Below are 20,216 nucleotides of genomic sequence, written 5' to 3'. Positions count from 1 at the left end.
TTAGACTCTGGTATATTTCTTGATGGCAGAGATTTTACAAATGTTCATGATCTGTGAGGAGACAACAGTTTTTTTTACCGTTTGGCTAATGCACTTTTTCATATATTTTGAACTTATATGTAACTAGATAAAATTATGCCTACAACAAAAAAACTAAAACAGAATAGGAAAATACAGTTTCCTTAAACATAATTATATAAAATATAATCAGGAACGTTGTTAATATAAAACATTTAACAAATGTTGTGCTTGCATTATAAATACATTTTACAATTCAACAAGCATTACTGTACGTACTGTAATGTACTGGTAAATTCTGTTGCAGAACAAAAAGCAGCACTGAAAGAATTTTACTATTAGTACTGTCTAGTTAAATACAGAATATCTTAACCTTCATGGAAATCTATGTTTTGAGCACAAGAAAATAATTTATATGCTCCTCAAGCCAATCCAGACAGTAGACATTTTGGAATATCCCACAAGGATTAGGGGTCTCCAACAGCAATTTAATTGAAGGCCTGTGGTGAATATTCTTTTACAAAACAAATCACTATAATATCATCATTATTGATAGATCTCTATTCCGTTTTCAACTATCTAAAGGGTCAATCAAATGCCATTCAATCAACAACATTTTGAAGACGTACTGACTGCCCATATTTGATAATTTAGGCAAGTATGAGCTCAAGTCATTAAGTGCTGTCTGGAAGTATCTACACTCTTTAAGCAAAGGCTTTGCTCAAGATGGCTCAAGATGTTTGTCAATGAAAATAATAACCTTCTTCTAAAGACATTAAGTAGATTTCAAGATATCCATATCACAATTATAAGTATCAAACATTAACAATTCCAACCCAAAAAAGTATTATTTAGGAACGTTATATTGTCTGTTTGACAGACACATTTACTAGACATCAAACCATTCATGATGTATTTGCTATTCAAGTTTTCACTCAGAGTTGGACTCTTCAATATTTCATTGTAGCAGTGTGACAGCAGAGATTTCTTTGCAGACAATGACTATTGCCTCTTCTGACTGTTTTTGCCTCTTTCCTTTTGGTGACTTTTCTTTTCTGCCTGCTGATTTCTCGTTTGTTGCCTCACATACCGCTCTTACATGGATCATGAACTTCTCTGTGTCCTGTGCCAATAGCCACATATCGCCAATGTAGACAGAAACCAAGAATACAAGAGCAGCTTTCTTTTTGTCGTCCTCCACGTTTGCAGCACGTTGGCATAATTCCTTCAAAGTTTCATGAAAACGGTGTTGTTGTGTTCCTTGCGCTTCCAATAGCTGGATCATCACAGTGTTAAATAGATGGAGGGCAGCAAAGTTGAGGGTCTTCATACAACCTGCATTGTTGACTTGGTTATAAATCTTAAAAAGAACGCTTTTTAGTCCACAGTCTCTCAGAATCTCGTCTGTCACAGCACCATGAGGCAATATCTTTGTTTTAAGCCACTGTAACATCTCAAAAACATTTTGCCAATTTATGGTGTGTGTAGCCATACATTTTAACACCCACTTGACCACGACATATGCAGTTGTACACACAAGCCCTACTGTTTCCTCCTGTGACTCTTTTATTCCATCCTGCCTAGCAGGAAGATTTGTAGACACAGACTGGAACGTAGGCTCCCAGTAAAGAAATATAATTTCCAAGTGTTCTTTACATGTTTCCAGAAGAGTATCATCCTTCTGTTCATCTACTTTGTCCTCCAAGTCTACGTTCATCTTTTTCCGACTTTGGCGAGTCGATGACCATCCTAGAACATGAGGCTTGTTTTTCTCTTTTATGGTTTTAAGCAGTTCTTTGACCTTTTATTTCTGAGCCAATGTCTGCAGATCACCTTGAAGTTCCTTGTCCTTTTCAATCACACTCCACTTGTGTAAGAGCATCAGGATGGCATTTGTTGAAAATACTGACTCGTTCAGGGTAAACCTGTCCATTTGCTTGAAAGCAGTCATGACTGTAGCACGATACCGCAGTATTGAACTTAACGAACTGAAGAACTGAGTTAGATGGACCAACTCTAAATTCGTCCGCATACACTCAATGAGTTTAATGAAAACATGGAGGAACTCGTTGATTATCTGCAGAGGTAGCAGCTTCGGTTGCTTCTCTGCTGCTTCCTTTTCACTCACTCGGTCTCCCAAGATGGTTTTCCACAAGTTGCTCAACAAAGTTATAACACTAGCTAACATTCTGTTGTCGTGAAACTTCTTATTCAAAAAATGCAAAATCCAGGTTAAAATACTGTGATCTCGAATGAGCTCATATGCAGCCTTTGTAATCATAGCTGCATTCTGCAGGATTTCAAATATCAGGTCCTGGGTGGACCCACTACTCAGTGGGCTGTTATAGTAAGACATGATGACTTGAAAAATCCTCTGATTGTTATACAGCTCATAGCAATATCTGTCTTGCAAACCGTCTGCCAAGAGTCGGAAAGTCCACTTCTGTTCCACTTTATGCTCTATGTCAAAGCTAAAAAAGAGCTTGTGGAAATCAGGTACTTTCTGCAAGTCCAGATACTGGTGCATGAGAAGGAATTTGGTTATCTTGATGTACATGTGATCCTCTGGGTTTAAGCACTGCTGGGCCACCTTTGCAATGTAGAGTGTTAATGGGAAAGTCAGTCTAAGATTCTGTCGACTGATGCCATTTTTTAACACATCCATGAGATAAAGCAACTGCCTCCTGTCGCGAAAGCCAGGACCGTCCAAATGAGAGTGAAAAGATCCCAGCACGTAATAAGTGGCTGCTCGTATTTTGGAGTCATAACTGCTGAGGGAAGCCACAGTTAAACCCAACGCATTGACTTCCACAAACTTCCGGCAATCCATCAAATACTCTGGCCTGACCAACTCACTGAAGAGTGGAAGCAGGAAACATGGGTCATATAGGTCCTGGAAGTCCTTCACATTTTCATCTGTAAATAACATCCTGGCCCCTTCCTTGGGATGTAGATGACGGTGCCGAGGGAAGTGGGCTATAGTTTTACTCATTCGTTCCCGATCCAGTAAAGAGAGGAACTCATCTGTACTTGGCTGCTGCCCTAGAGATTTCCCCAAACTTTTCCGTGTCTTGTGATGTTCAACAGCAGCTGGACCCCACAACAATAATCTAAAGTCTGTGAGGCTTATTTTATTATTTTCATACATTCGGAGAAGTAGCAATATTTTTTGACCTGTTATACTCATTGTTGCACCATATGCTCCCAAAAGTACAGCAAGGTGATTAATGTCACATACTGAGGGGCACTTCTGAACTATTGACGATAACACATCCACTAATGCCTCTCTTGTTCTATTGCTGTCCAGACTTTCTTCATCTCTAGACAGCAGAAAAGATTGTAGAAATAAAGAATGCTGGGTAACCATCATGTGAAGCATCGGCAATTGAATAATTTCTTTGTTTTCTGGGCTTTCCGTCTCATCCAGTATGTCAATGGCGGTCTTAAGTGTTCTCAGAAAAGTATTATCCTTGTAGCGACACTTGAGGCCCTTTTTCACAAAATTGTTCCATTCTGTCACTACCATTTCTTTAAGAAAAAGCTAAAGTTCATCTAATCTTGTTAAAATTGATGCTTCTGTATCATGTAGGTTTTCGTGTTCTTTGTTACTGGTGTACGAGGCTGTTAAGTACTTTGTGCACGCTGACAGCAGGCTCTGTTTCCAAACTCGTGACTGCTCAACCGTATTCTTTAAAACACTTGAAATAGCATCGGCCACAATCCAGCTTTGGTGATTTTCGGGAAGTGCCAAAATACCAGGGAGTTGTTCTATAAGATTTAACATCTGTTGTTCTTCTGCAGATGGGATCAAATTGGAAAACACAGCCAGCTGTTGGGAAAGTGTTTCACTGTGTGGATTTGTCAGAGCTACAGTCATCAGTTTGTTCCAAAAGGCATCTCTTAAAACTTCTAGGACTGCTGAGGACACTTGTAAGGGTCGGGAAAAATTGTACTGGTCTTTGCATAGCAGGTAAACATCAATCAGAGGGATATAGGCATCCATGTATTTCCTCAAGTGTTTAACTTGTCCAGTTTTCAAACACCAAAGCTCAAACTGGAAGAGGTGAGTTCTGCTGTGGTGCACCAGCAACGCTCCAATGGAAACGCAGGTTTCAGTCATCTGACCCAAGCAGTACACGAGAACATCCACTGAAACTGCATGCGTAAATACTGGTTCTGTCTGCAAGGCATACAAAAGAACCTTTGCCAGTTCCTCACTGGAAGATGTGGACAGCAAAATTCCCAATCCTTTAATATGTTCTGTAGATATTACCATCTCTCTTTTTGTTGGCTGCCTTCGGTTGCTTTCTGTGAGTAACTGCACCAGAGCCTCTCCATAAAAACTTAAACGCTTTTCTTTAGTGGTCTCATTCTTGGACCTCTTGATAGTAAGGCAATCTTCTGGAAGTTGTAGCATAGCCAGAGTCACATCTTTTATCATGGGTGTGTCAAGATACTGATATATATCTTGTAGACACATCAGTGGCTGAGACATTTTGTCAGGCATTTTGCTGCAGTCAGTTAGTCTACTCTTAAGTTCTTTTAAGATGCACTGGGTGACAACATGAAAGTATTTGGATAATATGTCAAGACAATTGATGTTTTCCAGCATCGGGGCACTTAGCTTCAGCAAGTTAATGATACCACTGTTAATATGACCTGAGAGGAGCTTTACAGTGACAGGGTTCAAATTGTGCTGAGGAAGAGTCTGGTGTTCTAAAGCCAGGAACCAGTTGTCCAACACAGGATGCTTCAAAATTGCTGTAAGTATATCTTGCAATACCTCATCCTTTGTAGGTTCCTCTGTGGTGAAAGACTCTGGCCCTCATTCTGACCTTGGCGGTCGGCGGAGAGACGGCGGTCGGACCGCGAACAGACCGGCGGTATTAAAAATGGCATTCTGACCGCGGCGGTCACCGCCGCGACCGACCGCCACTTCCCCACTCCGACCGCCACGGCGGTCATGACCGCCGGGCTGGAGTTTGCGCACTCCGGCCCGGCGGTCGTCCCAAGACCGCCAACGGTATCATGACCCTGCCTACCGCCGCGGTTTCTTGCGGGCGGGAACCGCCATGCGAACCATGGCGGTAAGCACTATCGGGGCCAGGGAATTCCTTCCCTGGCACTGATAGGGGTCTCCCCCACCCCCCACTACCCACCCGAGTCCTCCCCCCACACCCTCCACCCCCCTGCCACCCCCCAGAGGTGGTACGAACCCCCTCCCCACCCCCACCCCGACATGCACATACATGCACCCCGACATGCACACACCCCCAACATGCACATATACACACCCCCTACACACACATACACAACGGGGACACATACCCGCACACATACATGCAGACATGCGCACCTGCCGAACAGCACACATTACCCATAGACACAGCAGCACCCCCCGCCCGCATACACGCACTCACACACCCCCTCTACACACTCACATGCACACCCCCATGCACGCCCACATCACACAACACCCCCCCTCCCCCTCCCCTCACGGACGGTCAACTTACCTTGTGCGTTGGTCCTCCGGGAGGCGACGGGAGCCATGGGGAGGTGACCGCCAACAGAACACCGCCAACAGAAGACCGCCACACAGAAATGTGGGTCGTAATTCTGTGGGCGGTGTTCTGCTGGCGTGGCGGTGGAGGTTGACCAGTCTCCACTTTCCCACCGACCGCCAGTGTGGCTGCTGGCGGTTTTCCGGCGGAACGCTCCCAGCGGTCAGAATGCGCACAGCGGCATACCGCCGCGGTCGGCGGTCTTCACCGCGGCGGTAACTCGGCGGTCTTGCGAAAAGACCGCCAAGGTCAGAATGAGGGCCTCTGTGTCCAGAAATAGGTCGGTTGCTGCCTGAGATTCAACAGGCATCTGTTGGTTAGAAATGTTCTCCTGATCCAGCCTACAGATTAGTGAATAAAGCAGGTCCATGAAAAGGGTGACTAGGGCAGAACCAGGACCGCGGCTGAGCTTACTGAAATCGTCCACTGTAGTTTTAAGATACAGCATCACTTGTTTAACTTCTAACAAAAGTTCAGAGAGTTTTAGCTTGGAGATTGCTTCTTTCAGCTGATCCTTGGTAGTTTCTGCCAAGAGTAGGACATCATGACTGCTGTAGGCATTTTTCAACACAGTCGAAAATGAACACTGATCTTTGAGGTTGATTACAATCAATGGATCTTTTGCTTGTTCAAACAGTGTTTCGTTGACTTGTTTAGGTATCCAGCGGCTATAGTATGTGTTTAACTGATAAATCTGAGAGGTTTCATGTTCAGAGAACTGAGTTCTTTGTCATAGGATTGTAGAAGCAAGCAGAAGGCCAAAGGATCTCGCTGACAGTGCAAGATATCAGTCAGAACTGCCTGCAGATACGACAGCATGCACTCGGCTGACTGATCATCCCGGAGAAGCAATGTATTTCTTGCTTCCAAAGATGCAGGGACTACTGCACTGAAAGGAAATGTGTTGAGAATCATGTCTTCGTTCATTGTGAAGCCAATCTCTTCATCCAAGCCTTCACTGCCTTCCACGATGACATCTACCATATCTAGCACATCATCGATATGAGTGATGGGCACACTGACACTATCTGAGTCACGCTGGTTCACATTGACCTGAAGCATGCTGGCTTCCTGGACAGCATCTGCTGCCTTATCAGTATATGGGTGGGGGTTCGACATCAATTTAATTAAAATCTTTTCCAAGAAATTAATCACAGTTTCCTTATGGGTGTCTTCAATCTTATCCAAATATTCCAAACACAAATTCAGTTCCTTCCATGTGTAATCAAACACTCCACTATCACGTAAAATAAAGAATATGGCTTGTCTACAATACGGCAATATACGGTTTACATCACAATTTCACAACTCCTTAACCGCTTCTATGCCCTGGACGAGATCATCTCGTCCTAGCCACAGGGGAACTTGGGGGAGCGCTAGCGCGCCCCCCGTGCACTCCCCTCCCCCCCAGGTGGGGATGGAAGGGTTAAAGTCAGTTCTAACAACTGACTGATGTAAATTTGATGTCTCGCAGATACAAGTTTCAACGGTTACCTGAGGGCAGCCGGAAATAGCAAACTATGAAAAAAAGAGTCCCCCAGGTTAACTAAATAACTTGTGCAAGTGAGTGTGGCTGATTTGTCAGTATGCGGAAATCAGCATTAACAATACTATAAATGATCAACACCTTGTCAGGGGTAGTAAGTGAAATATAAATACAACAACAATACAATGGGCCTGATTCTAACTTTGGAGGACGGTGTTAAACCGTCCCAAAAGTGGCGGATATACCACCTACCGTATTACGAGTTCCATAGGATATAATGGACTCGTAATACGGTAGGTGGTATATCCGCCACTTTTGGGACGGTTTAACACCGTCCTCCAAAGTTAGAATCAGGCCCAATGTCTCCTTATTAGGGTGAGGCAAGGCCATACACATTGTTAGTATGCTATAGGCAGGGCCACTGGAATCATTTAATTTTGCGACCAAGTACAGTTTTCTGTCTGTAGCCAGTGGCTTTCCGCTAGCCGCAGGCTTCTTCCAGGTACCTTTTTTTGGTTACTTTTGGACATGCCCTCTTCGAGAGTGCATGTATCTACAGTCATGTCCCACTCTGTCACCAGCATTGACTGCGTCATTGTGTCTGCATAGGCAAAACCTATTGGCTTTGCCGATGCTTGTTTCTCATGGGCGCCCCTGTGCCATGTGGCCGACCGTGGTTCCGATGAACCTGATTCACTGGCCTCGTTATCAACAGAAATGTTGGGGATACCATTACAGGAGACGTGAACTCATCATATAAACACGAGTACAAAATGGCAGTAATAGCCTAGGACTACTCAAATAATACTCATAGACATAGCACTGAGGCAGAACACAGTTTCAGAGACGTTGGTATATAGACTACAGTTTTAAACATTATAAGAATATATGCAGGTCTTGCATAACAAAGATGAGTGTTTTGCGTTAATCATACAGTAAAAAACAAATAAAGACACATTTTGTGGTCCACTTTACATGGATGTATTTTAGTAAAGACATATGGCACAGAGTGGGTGAGGGAAGAAAGGGTTGGGGCAATCCAGAACCAGTGATCTTGTCTGCTGTGTGCACACTATTTGTTCCTTTTTCCTACAAGTATAACACTAGGATTGCATGCAGCACAGCACATCTATGTACAGACGCCAAAATAGTTAGAAATGCTAAGACATGCCATACCCCATGTCAAGCTGGGCTGCTACCACGTCTTTTGGAATGAGGGTGGAGAATACTAGCAGATGCTCAGGCAGCAGGATGCCTTTATTGTCATAATGCTCTAGAAATAGTCTAATGGAAATGAACACTTGTACAATACCTTACTTGTAAGGTTCATGCTCATCTGAATTTCTCCTAAAAAATGGGACGCATTTATTTTGGTATAAGAATCTGAAGACCAGAGAAGAAGTTAGAAAAGTGGGACCATCCAGTGAAATCTTTGACACCTGGTTACCCTAAATTGACAGCCAGTGGGTATAAATTAAATCACAAAAGAATTTAGTTTAGCAAACACAGCAGCAGTAAATCTTTGCCTGTGTATTATGCAATAGAAAGGTGGCCAACCCTGTCCTCCTATAGCACACCTGAATTGGCCGACAATCCTCTTTAGTCTGTGTCAAAGTTAGTATAAACCTTCTATTTCTCACTTGAATCGAATGATTGCATTGCCAAATAAGACAGCGTGTAAAGCAGCCGCTAGGACTGTGGTAGGGAATATCGAGGACAAAATATTGAAAGGTCACAATATCTTGTCCAGTATATCCAGGGACAAAATACAAACAGGTAAGTCCACAGAGGGAGGTATTTACCATTCTTAACTTCACAAGTATGTACATATATGTTGAGTTAGGTATAGAAAATGTATACAAAATTATCTTTCTATATTTTGTCCCTCAATATTCTGATCATGATTTTGTGACCATTCATATTTTGCACTTGATCTCTCCTACCTACATCAGCTGCCAGACTGTTTCTCATCACACCTCAGAATGATAAAATCAGCACAATATTAGAGTAAGTGCACTGTCTTTGGTGAGCAATATTAACAAATGTGCAATTCCTTGTCATCAATTTTAGGTCTTTGTGAAGCCTAGCAATAACATTTTTTTAAATTAGACCCAGCAGTTTTTTGATTTAGGTGTTATAGAGTGTTATTACAGCATGGTGCTGTCACAGTTTTCGAGGTGGATTTAATGTGACTGTGCCAACTCTTTCACAAAGATCCATTATCTCCATGGCCTGGAACTCCCGAGGCACTACGATAGTACACTGAGGCAACCCTCAGCCCATTTTGTCCCTACACTCACTATGGCCTCTCCCCATCCTCCTTCTTGTCCTTCACAGTTATGCTTATTGTCATGTTTTGCCCAGCATTTCACCCCGTTTTGTTACATTGCCACCTTGCAGTTCATGTAAGAAACTGGGTTACTGGTTGAGGGGGTGAAACTCTAATCAGGCTGCAGCCACAATCCTTGTCAGGTTGGAGTCACAAGCAAACCCCAAATTAAACTGTGCTCAACCCTCTGGTAGGTTGGCACAGAGCATTCAGGCTTACCTTAGATGCAATGTGTAAAGCATCTGTGCAACACTTCAAAAAGTAATAAGATGAAAACAAACCACAAAAAGGTTCCCACTCCAAATTAGAAAAATAAGGTAGATTGTAATAAATAAAACAAGACCAAAACAACAAAAAACAATCTGTAGAACCAGAGATATTTAGGTTTAATGATGTCAGTGAAAATAGCACCAGAGTGCCAAATGTGGAAATCTGGTCATGCCTGACTGGGACAAAGCCACAAATTCAGGACAATTGTGAAGCACTGGTGGCCAGCTACAGTGACTTTTTTAGGTCCGCTGAACAAGAGTACCTTAAATACTGGTTGAAGAGTGTTGAGAGGTCCTGTATCGAGGATTCATTGTATAGCCGAGGCAACGCGTTGGTTCCAAGGGGCTGCGAAGCTGCAGTGCAAGGTCCTGCGTCATTGTCGAGGATCCTGTTGATGAGGGCTTGCGATGTGAACTCCGGCATCAAGGAAGAGTTGCAGCCAAAGTGATGCATCCATTCCGTAGAACTAAGAGGCTGCAATGCGAGAACCTGTGCTGTGAATGAAAGTTTTGAGATGTGAGGGCCTGCCTTGGGGCTCCGTCGTGCATCAGCAGCTCTGGTACTTGCTGCAAGATCAATGCAAGATCCTTGCTCTGGGTAAATCCTCGCAGTAGAGCTGACGCGTCGGTTCTGCTTGGGGTTGCACTGCACCTTCAGGCCGCGCCTTCAAGCCCACTTCCAAGGATCCAGGTCTGAGATGGCACCACTTGGCAGGGTAGAACTCACAGTTACAGAGTCAAGGTGCTGGTTAGAAGAGACTACCCCTGGAGTAAACCTGCTCATCATGTGTTCAAGTTAAAGGTGCAGTCCTTCTCACGTAGGCAAGAGGGCAGTAGGTCAGCACAGCAGGGAGCAGTCCACTAGCCTGGCAGTCCTTTCAGCAGCACAGCAGTCCTTCTTCCTGCCAGAGTCTTCCATAGGTCCAAAAGTGTACTGAAGAGTTGGTGTCTAAGGTCCAATATTAATACCTGTGCCTTCCTTTGAAGTCGGAGAAGCTTCTAGAGGCTTTCTCTTGAAATGCACAGGCTTCCTGCCTCCCCTGTCCTGGTTCCAGACTAACTACCTGGTGTACGAAGCACTTTGTGTGGAGGCAGGATACAGCCTATTCAAGTGTAAGTAGGGCTGTGCCCAGCTGTTCACTCCCATCCTGCCATTGATGGCTAATTATTGTGTGTGGCTGTCTAGGAGGAATATGACGCAGAAGCAGGCTTCAGGTATTAGATGGCAATGGCAGGAAAAAGCCAACTTTCTTAAAATGGCATTTTAAAAATTGTCATTTAAAATCCGACTTACCATAAGAGGGGATTATTCATTACAATTACGAAGACACCAAACACAAACTGGTTACCTGGTCTTATTTGGAAATTACATCTTTTAAATTTAATAAGGTAACTCCAATGCAATCTATGGGAGGCATAGGCCTTGAGAAGTGAAAAACAAACTTAAGGGTTTGTCACTATCTGGACATGTAAAACTTAAAAATACATGTCCTACATTTTAAATAGACTGCAACCTGCCCTCTGGGCTGTCCTGGGCCTAGGCTAGGGGTGACATATTTGTTGTAAAAAGGAAGGTTTGGGCCTGGGAAAAGATTTATTTAACCAGGTCGAAAAGGCAGTTTATAACTGCACGCCAGGGTGCAATGGCAGCCTCAGACATGTTTAAAGGGCTATGTAAGTGGGTGTCACAATAAGTCTGCAGGAACACTTTTATAATTTAAGTTACAGGCCCTTGTTACATGTACTACCACTTTACAGGGGTCCTATAGGTAAGTGAATAATGCCAATTGGGCATAAGCCACTATAACCATGTTTTATGGAGTGAACACACGTACTTTAGCACTGGTTAGCAGTGGTAAAGTGCACAGAGTATTAAGGCCAGCAGAAACGGTTATCAGCAAAAATTGAGGAGAAAGGCAAATGTTTGGAGGAAAACCACCCTAAGGCTGGCGCGTCTAACAGTTCACCTCAACCATTCCCTCCTTCCTGTATTGTTGTTCATATCTGTCCTGACTTATTTACATTCCTGCATTGACCAGGAATGTATGTGCTTGTGCCTGACATGTAGAAAGTAGAAGGAGACACACATATAGTGCTTAATTTGTGCCAGTGTTTGCCAGTGCTTCACACCGCACTTAATTCTTAACAATGGCGCAGCATACAAATGACAGTGTACTACACGTTGGCATTGTCCATCTATTTTTATATAAGAGAACTTCAGAAGCAAGTTTAACAATTCAATATAGCCGTATAGCCCGCTGCCAAGGTCTCTACCGGATTTAATGTTCCTGAACCTGATTTATCGGCCTGAGCCACAGGGTAGGACCTATATCAAGAGAGAGTACCTTTAACAACCGAGAGAGCCTGAGACAGAAAGGCTATACTGCTATAAGAACATTCAATTCACTAATGGCAGAATATTCTTAAATAAAAAAGGAGAAACAAGAAGAAAAACATTGGAATGTTGAAACTCTGGGCTTATACCGCCCATTAAAAGCCTGGAGCTACTCCATTGTCTTCAATGGAGCTCTCAATATTTCAGTGTTCAGCTGTAGCGTGCTATACCGGCCATTAAAGGCCTGCTCTAGCATGGGTCGGGCCTTTAAAAATGGAGAGGGCCTTTAATGGCCAGTATAGTCCACTACAGTGGGCTATACAACTATTAGAACATTCCGTCCCATGAACGCAGAATGTTCTCATTTAAAAACACAAAGGCCTGTTGGAGCCTGAGGGGTGTTGAACTACCCCTTGGGCTCCGAAGCCTTTGTTTCACAGCTCTTGCTGTGAATGATTTATAGCTAACAGTGCCCGCAGAGCCACAGCTGTAAGCTGTTGAACATTTACAGCAAGAGCTGTAAAAGGGAGCGAAGTCAGCCCCTGGTTCTTCCATGCTTGCTTAAACTGTTTTTTTCTCGTTCAGGGCCAGGGAGATCCAGGATCCGAGCAGCACTCCCTCTCCCTCCTTCCAAGGCCCAAGTGATTCTGTGAGCTATGGGCGTAGGGATGGGGAAGGCTCTGGTGTGCCCTGCAGCGCAGCACCTGTTTTTTGCTTTCCCTTGCTCACTCCATATATTTGGTGAGAAAGGGGAAAGAGAAAAGCAGTGACTGTGGATTAGAACATTAAAATGTTGAGATCAGCGGGCCTATACCAGTTTACATAGGCCGCTGCTTGTCCATTGTCTTCAATGCAGCTCTCAACATTTCAATGTTCTAATATATGTTAGACAGGTAATTCTACCAGTAAAGACAGGTGATACTACCAGCAAATTGAGGCCATTCTTACAGGTGTGGGTGCCCAGGAAGAGAACATACTATAACATGTGTTGGAGTGTAATTGTTGGTAGGCAGAGTCGGTGCTGGTATTTTGCAGCACTGGTATGGAAAGTGATTTGTGGAAGTTACAGTGGCCTTGATAAAAAATGTCTTAGGCCCTGGCACTTCCTTTTGAAACACTACACAGACACCTCCGAGGTGATCCAAAGTTGAAATGGGAAGTCATGGGAGAGAAAAGCGAAGGTGTCGGTGTGTTCTCCTGTTGGACACTGAGGCTTCTGTTTGGAAATCACCTTACACTGGTGTTCAGGATGCTGATTTGTTTGAACAGAGACACTGGCATTTCGCCTGGGTATAAATTTAAATGGTTTGTGTAGACAACGGACAGTGAAGGAAAAGGGACCGAGTCAGAGTTGTTTCCTTCATGGCTAATAAGAAGGACCTCTGGGTTGTTTAGGAAGAGACATGTGTCAGACAGCCCTATTTGTATAGTAATGAAATCACAAAGCCATTGCACCACCTCAGGGGTGGACATTTTGAGGAATAGTTGAAGGTGTACTGAGCATGAAACAACCCATGCAGAGAACAAGGTGTGAGGAGAGTGACCAGGGTACTGAAGTGAAGGAGCAAGAGGGTGATAACATGGGGTATGTCATATGTCACAGGGAGCCAATTAGATGTTGAAATGGTGGGTTTTGTCTCCAAAAAGGATAGTGACCCAGACAAACTTGTACCCTGTAACCCTATCAAGTTTTAAGAGTCTACCAGGTCTTTACAAACGCTCTACTGTAGCTTGAGGACAAGGTTACAACGTATTTTAGAGGTGCATCTGTGCCAAATCCATTTTTAAATGAGTAAATAAAAACACTGTTTGCGTTTTATTGGTTATCATGATCTAGTGAACCAACGTGTGCAAAATGATGCTCATCTGTCGTATTAGATATGCTCATACAGAATTGTTAAAAGCCATGCAGACTAAGTTACTCTGCTGATTTTGAATACTGTGACCTTTTCCAAACTGGTATTGGCCACTTAGTACTGGAGTGATGGGTTCTCAGGAGCTTCATTATTGTCACATCCTGCATTTGTTATAGTCTCTTCAGTAAGCACAGATGAAGGCTCACACATATACCATTTCCATAATCCTAGCTAGATAATGCCAGGTAATTCAGAGGCTGGGCACTTCTAAGCTGGGCTAAACACGTGCTAAAGTTCCTTTGGAATATCAGGTGACAAGACTTGCTTTTACGGTCTTAGAAGCCTGAAAGAATGATGAAACCATGACAGGCGTATAATGGAAGGTGTGGGCACTGGAGAATCTCCATTTTGGGCATGTCAAGCGCAAAGAATCAACATCTAACTGAGATAATGCAACTGGTAAAGAACAAACACCTGTACTCGAAAACGATTTGCATGCTATTTTCAGAGTTCAAAAGAGAAAGTGCACACAAAAATAATGAGGGAAGTGAAATAACAAGAATATGTATTAAAAAAAATAAAGTATATAAATCACTGGGGGAGACAAAAGAACAAGGTTACACATGGAAACAAACACTGGAAATAAGAGTTTTTTTTCCTTTCCTTTGGTAAAACTTGCAATGTATAAATTATGTACTTATGATAATGGGGTAGTGGAACTTGTAGTCTTGGTGGTAATGGTGAAGTAGTCATAATGGTAGTGGTGATAGTGGTGTTGATGGTAATGTTGATGATAGTAATGTGGTATTTCTGACGGGGATAAAAAATGGTGGTAATGGAGTTTTAATAGTGGTGGCAGTGATGGCGCTGATGGTAATTTAAGTGGCGGTAGTAGTGGTAATGATGGTGGTGATGGTAAAGGTAGTGGTGTTTGTAATGGTGGCAGCCGTTATGGGTTGGGTGATGTCAGTGTATCTTCAGCAAAAACACTGTCTTACACAGTGCTTAATTTATGCCCATGTTTGCTGGTGCTGAGCACTGGCACCTTTGTCTAAAAAAATGGCCCATATTCATCCACCACAATGTAGAACTGTGGGCCAGATGTAGCAATGGTTTTTACCCCGTCTGTGTCTATGGGAAAAAGTGTTCGTACATATGGCCCTGTGTGCCTAATTGTTTTTAGCAGAATGACCTAGTGAAAGTTTAATATTTAAAAAAAAAACTTTCACATAGTTACTGCTGTCGCTGTCAGGACATGGGGCGGGTGGACTCCTGAGAAATACCGTGGGCCCTGGTGGTTAACTTTTTACAAATTAAGCACTTGTCTTACAGAAATATTGTGTCCTAAACAACATTCACAGAAATAGTTCTCCTTCGGTTGTAGATGATTTATGTTAAGTTTAATTGTACAATATCTAGAAAACAATAGTTAGAACACAACATTTGCATTGGATGATATTTTGGTTATGATATTCTGGTACGAGACCTGGTAATGTGGAGGTAAAGGTGTTAATGATGGTGGTAGTTTAGGGGTGATCGTCATGGCTTATAGTTGACTCCTTACAACACCATTGATAAAGTCTACTGCTGTGAAAATAATTGCCAAAAAAATAGCTTTCTGTATGAAACAGAAGTACAAAATAAAGAATTTGAAGTGTGAGAAATTGTATTTTTCAGAATCTTAATTGCCCCTCATTCAGTGCAGTGCACACACTCCTTAGGAGACAGTGATACATCAAACAACCAGTAAATAGCATGAGATGACAGGGTATTAATTCTGTAGGCGGAGCCAAAGCATGCTCTTTGTGAATTTTAAAGATTTTTCTAACAGTATGTTGTGGAAACACCTGTCAACACACTCCATAAAGACCAGTCCTGTGACAATTTGATACTAACATTTTGTTGATAAACAATGAAAGAGGGGGAAAAGACACACTGTGGCCAGTCTGATAGCAAGGAATGGAAGTTTAATGTCACACATTCTTACCAATGTCACTGGGCATCAGAATAGCTCTGAATAGTGGCATTCTTCAGGGTGGTCTTTCACTTTATAAAATATCCATATAAACATATAGATCAAGTCAAATTCATTTCAGAGTTAAATTTGGGTCAGCATATCCATGCCAGTGCCATCGCATTATGCCACTGGCCAGTTGAGAGTTCTTGTCATAAATGTTATGGGATCCTCCAAAGCAGGACCTCACCTTGAATTTCACGTCTGCTCAGTGGTTAATGTGTAAAGGAATGATTAATGGTACCCAAAGCAATGCTCAGAAGCCCGTGGCTGATGCAATTAAATGTCCGTGTGGCAAATACCAAGGCTGTGTATTCTTGAATCATGTCTCTTTAACCCGTTCTGTGCCTTGGACGAGGTCACCTCGTCCAAGGCTACAGTTCCCGTGTGCCTTGGACGAGGTCACCTCGTCCAAGGCACATGGGAACTTGGGGGAGCGCTAGCGCGCCCCCCCTGTGCACCCCTCTCCCCCCCAAGGCGGGGATGGAAGGGGAAGACCTTCCCCTTCCACCCCCGACCCCCACAGGCAATCCGATGACGTCAGCGCGCGCACTGCGCGCCGACGTCATCAAGTGTTGCCGAACGCGCTGGTAGCCATTTGCTTCCAGCGCGTCGAGGGGAAAGGACCCATCAGGTGAGTCCTTTCCGTTTTTGGGGTTTTGGGGGAGGGGGGAAACAGACACGGGGGGAAAGGAAAGGGTTTTTCCTTTCCCCCAGTGCCTGTTTTCACAAGATTCCTGCTCCACGATCGCGGGCCAGGAATCTCCACTAGACACCAGGGATTCTTTGGGCTGTGTTTCTTTTGGGGGCGACCCCCTGGGGGGCAATTATTTTTAGTATTTCACCCCCCCCCCGGGGGCAGATCCACCGATTTTTCAGCGGATCTGCCCCCAGGGGGGGGGGGGCGAAATCCACTAGACACCAGGGATTTTGTTTTGTTTTTGTATTTTGGGTGCGACCCCTTGGGCAAGGGTGGCCCGCCCCGGGGTCAATTTTTTTTAGTGTTTCGCCCCCCCCTGGGGGCAGATCGCCTTTTTTTCGGCGGATCTGCCCCCAGGGGGGGGGCGAAATCCACTAGACAACAGGGATTTATTTTTAGTGTAAAGTTTCTTTTGGGGGCGACCCCTTGGGCAAGGGTCGCCCCACTGGGGGGCTATTTTTTTTGTATTTTGCCCCCCCCCCCCCCGGGGGCAGATCGCAGATTTTTCGGCGGATATGCCCCCGGAGGGGGGGGGGTGAAATCCACTAGACACCAGGGATTTTGTTTTTATTGTGTTTTTTGGGGGTGACCCCTTGGGCAAGGGTCGCCCCACTGGGGGGCTATTTTTTTTGTATTTCGCCCCCCCGGGGGCAGATCGCCTTTTTTTCGGCCGATCTGCCCCCGGGGGGGGGGGCAAAATCCACTAGACACCAGGGATTTATTTGTAAAGAAAAGTTTCTTTTGGGGGCGACCCCTTAGGCAAGGGTCGCCACCCTGGGGGCTTTTATTTTTAGTATTTCACCCCCCCCCTGGGGGCAGATCGCCAATTTTTGGGCTGATCTGCCCCCAAGGGGGGGCGAAATCCACTAGACACCAGGGATTTTGTTTTTATTGTTTATTTTGGGGGCAACCCCTTGGGCAAGGGTCGCTCCCCTGGGGGGCTATTTTTTTTTCTGTTTCGGCCCCCCTATGGCAGACCAGCCATTTTTTTGGACGATCTGGCCCCCGGGGGGGGTGGAAGCACACTAGGCGCCAGGGATTGTGTGGTGTGTGGTGTGTGTTTGGGGGAACCCCTTGGGCAACGGTCGCCCCCCTAAAGTGGGGAAAGTTTGTATTGGCCATCTCTGCCCCCTTTGGGGGCAGATGGGCCTATTTTTGTAGGCCCATCTGCCCCCAAGGAGGGCAGAAACCACCAATACGCCAGGGATTTTTTTTGTTTGTTTTGTTTTGTTTTGTGCTGGGGGTACAGAGGTGTTGCCCATTGGCCAATTTTTTTACGCCCATCTACCCCCGAGGGAGGCAGGATCCACTTAGGTACCAGGGACAACTTCAAAGTTCTTGGTGGTGGGGTGTTTGTCAACTGGCGAAGTATTTGTATTTGTGATTATAACAATTTATTTCTTCTTTTTCTTCTAGTTCAACGCTTTTGCTTCCTTTGCTGTGGATCCTAGCGGTTTTGGCAGTAGTTGTCCTGCGGTTTGCATAGTTGCATGTTTTAGGTAAGTGAAAGCAATTTACTCCAAAGGAGTATTGTTGAAATGCATGAATGACATGTTTGTAGGTGGTGTACTAAATGCAGTATTGTGTGTTTGACATTGTCCTTAGATTTGAGCACAGTGATGTTTGTGTTGTCATATGTCTAATTTGCTTTTTTCTTTTTTCTTTTTAGTGGGATATCATTGGTGATTGCTGTGTCTGTGCAGAGTAGTTGCTTGGTGAGTAGCTTTTTCAGGCAAGTGAGTGGTATAGTTTTTTGTAGTACATAACTCTTTGTGATAAAGCTACACTTTGTTTATTACTTATTTTAGTGCTAGTTGTTGTTGGCAATCCATTTGTTGTTAGTGAGGATCATGGCTAGCCGCAGAGTGACCGCTCAGCAGGTTGTTCGCATGCTCTTTGAGTCCTCTTCAGACCATGATTACGACACTGACTCTGCATCTGAGGCAGAGGAGGAAGCAGGAGATTCTGGAAGTGAGTTTTCTGTCCGAGAGTATTCTTCTGATGAGGAAGTTACTCTCAGTGTAGATGAAGGGCCTGTGTTAGAGGAGGACATTGATGTGCCAAGAGTGCAGCAGCCTGGGGCTGAAGGGTTTCCCATTAGAAGACCTGACACCTGGAATGCCCCAAACATGGAGCAGCCACAGTTACCTGCATTTACTGGTCTCCCAGGGTGTAGAGTTAATACGGAAAACTTTTTGCCTGTCCATTTCTTTCACTTTTTGGACGATGTATTTTTGGAAGAGATTGTGGAGCAGACAAATGTGTATGCAGAGCAATATTTGCGGGACAACGCTGCCAGACTTAAGCCTCAGTCTAGAGCTACTCAGTGGGTTCCCACATATCTGGAAGAGATGAAAAGGTTTTTAGGTTTGACTTTTTTGATGGGGTTGATCAGGAAGCCATCACTGGCTTCTTATTGGTCTACTAGTCCCTTGATGGCAACCGCTATATTTCCTGCAACTATGACACGTAATCGGTATTTGCTTCTTCTTCGTATGCTGCATTTTGTAGACCATGCTTTAGCCTTGCCACGAGATCACCCTGATTGTGACCGTCTTTTTAAGATTAGGCCTGTCCTTGATCATTTTGTGGATCGTTTTTCAGAGGTCTATGTTCCAGGCAAAGAGATAAGTGTGGACGAGTCTTTGGTCCTTTTCAAGGGGCGCTTAGTTTTTAAGCAGTACATTCCTAGGAAGAGGGCACGGTATGGGATGAAATTGTATCTGCTGTCAGAAAGCAGTACAGGATATGTGTATAATTTCCGGGTCTACACTGGTAGGGATTCCAGTATTGACCCTCCTGGTTGTCCGGTCACTTTTGGAGTTAGCGAACAAATTGTGTGGGAACTTGCTAGACGGCTGTTTAACAAAGGTCACCATTTGTACGTAGATAATTTCTACACTGGAGTGCAGTTGTTCAAGGAGTTGTTTAGAGTGGACACTGTTGCTTGTGGCACAATCCGTTCTAACCGGAAAGGCTATCCAAGGGAGCTTGTCTGTAAGAAACTTGTGAGGGGACAGTGCAGTGCTTTGTGGAATAATGAGCTGCTAGCTATGAAATTTTCAGACAGGAGGGATGTGTACATGCTATCGACCATCCATGATGAGAGTACTTCCCCTGTGGCTGTTTGGGTTCAGGTTGCGGAAGTGCGTACTGCGTGCATTTTGGACTACAATAGGCACATGGGTGGTGTTGATAGAGTAGATCAGAGGTTGGAACCTTACACTGCTCTTCGTAAGTCTTATGTGTGGTATAAAAAGTTGGCCCTACATTTATTTCATTTGGCAACTTTTAATGCCTTTATTGTATACAAGGATTGTTCACCTGAGTCAAGGATGACATTTGTTAAATTTCAGGAGTGGGTGATAGAAAGCCTTATTGTGGTGGAACCGGCAAGAGTTCCTAGAGTAGAAGTGGTGGAGGATGTGGCTAGATTGAAAGATCAGCACTTTCCAGATCACACTCCTCCCACTCCCAAAAAAGACTTGCCCACAAATAAATGTAGAGTATGTGCCCGGAGATTAATCCGGAGGGAGAGCCGGATGTACTGCCCCGAATGCCCTTCAAAGCCTGGGCTGTGTGTGCCCAGCTGTTATAGAAGTTACCATACCCAAAAAAACTTCTGGGAAATACCATGAGCGTAAGCTG

At 44.2% G+C, this 20,216-nt stretch overlaps 1 protein-coding gene across 1 annotated transcript in view; it reads right to left on the bottom strand.

Moving 5' to 3' along the window:
• Nucleotides 1-822: 822 nt before the first annotated feature.
• LOC138297011 (nucleolar pre-ribosomal-associated protein 1-like) overlaps nt 823-20,216 on the bottom strand; it is a 128,020-nt gene continuing 108,626 nt past the window's right edge. Inside the window, 5 exon segments of the mRNA XM_069236530.1 lie at nt 823-4,819; nt 5,821-6,281; nt 6,284-6,846; nt 8,242-8,349; nt 9,927-10,138. Of these exon segments, the coding sequence (XP_069092631.1) occupies nt 977-4,819; nt 5,821-6,281; nt 6,284-6,846; nt 8,242-8,349; nt 9,927-10,138 (5,187 nt within the window). The 3' untranslated portion in view covers nt 823-976.

This window comes from Pleurodeles waltl, chromosome 5 (assembly GCF_031143425.1).
Source record: "Pleurodeles waltl isolate 20211129_DDA chromosome 5, aPleWal1.hap1.20221129, whole genome shotgun sequence".
Taxonomy (NCBI): Eukaryota; Metazoa; Chordata; class Amphibia; order Caudata; family Salamandridae; genus Pleurodeles; species Pleurodeles waltl.
The sequence above is the reverse complement of the archived record's forward strand: the minus strand, read 5'-3'. Positions and strand labels throughout refer to the sequence as shown.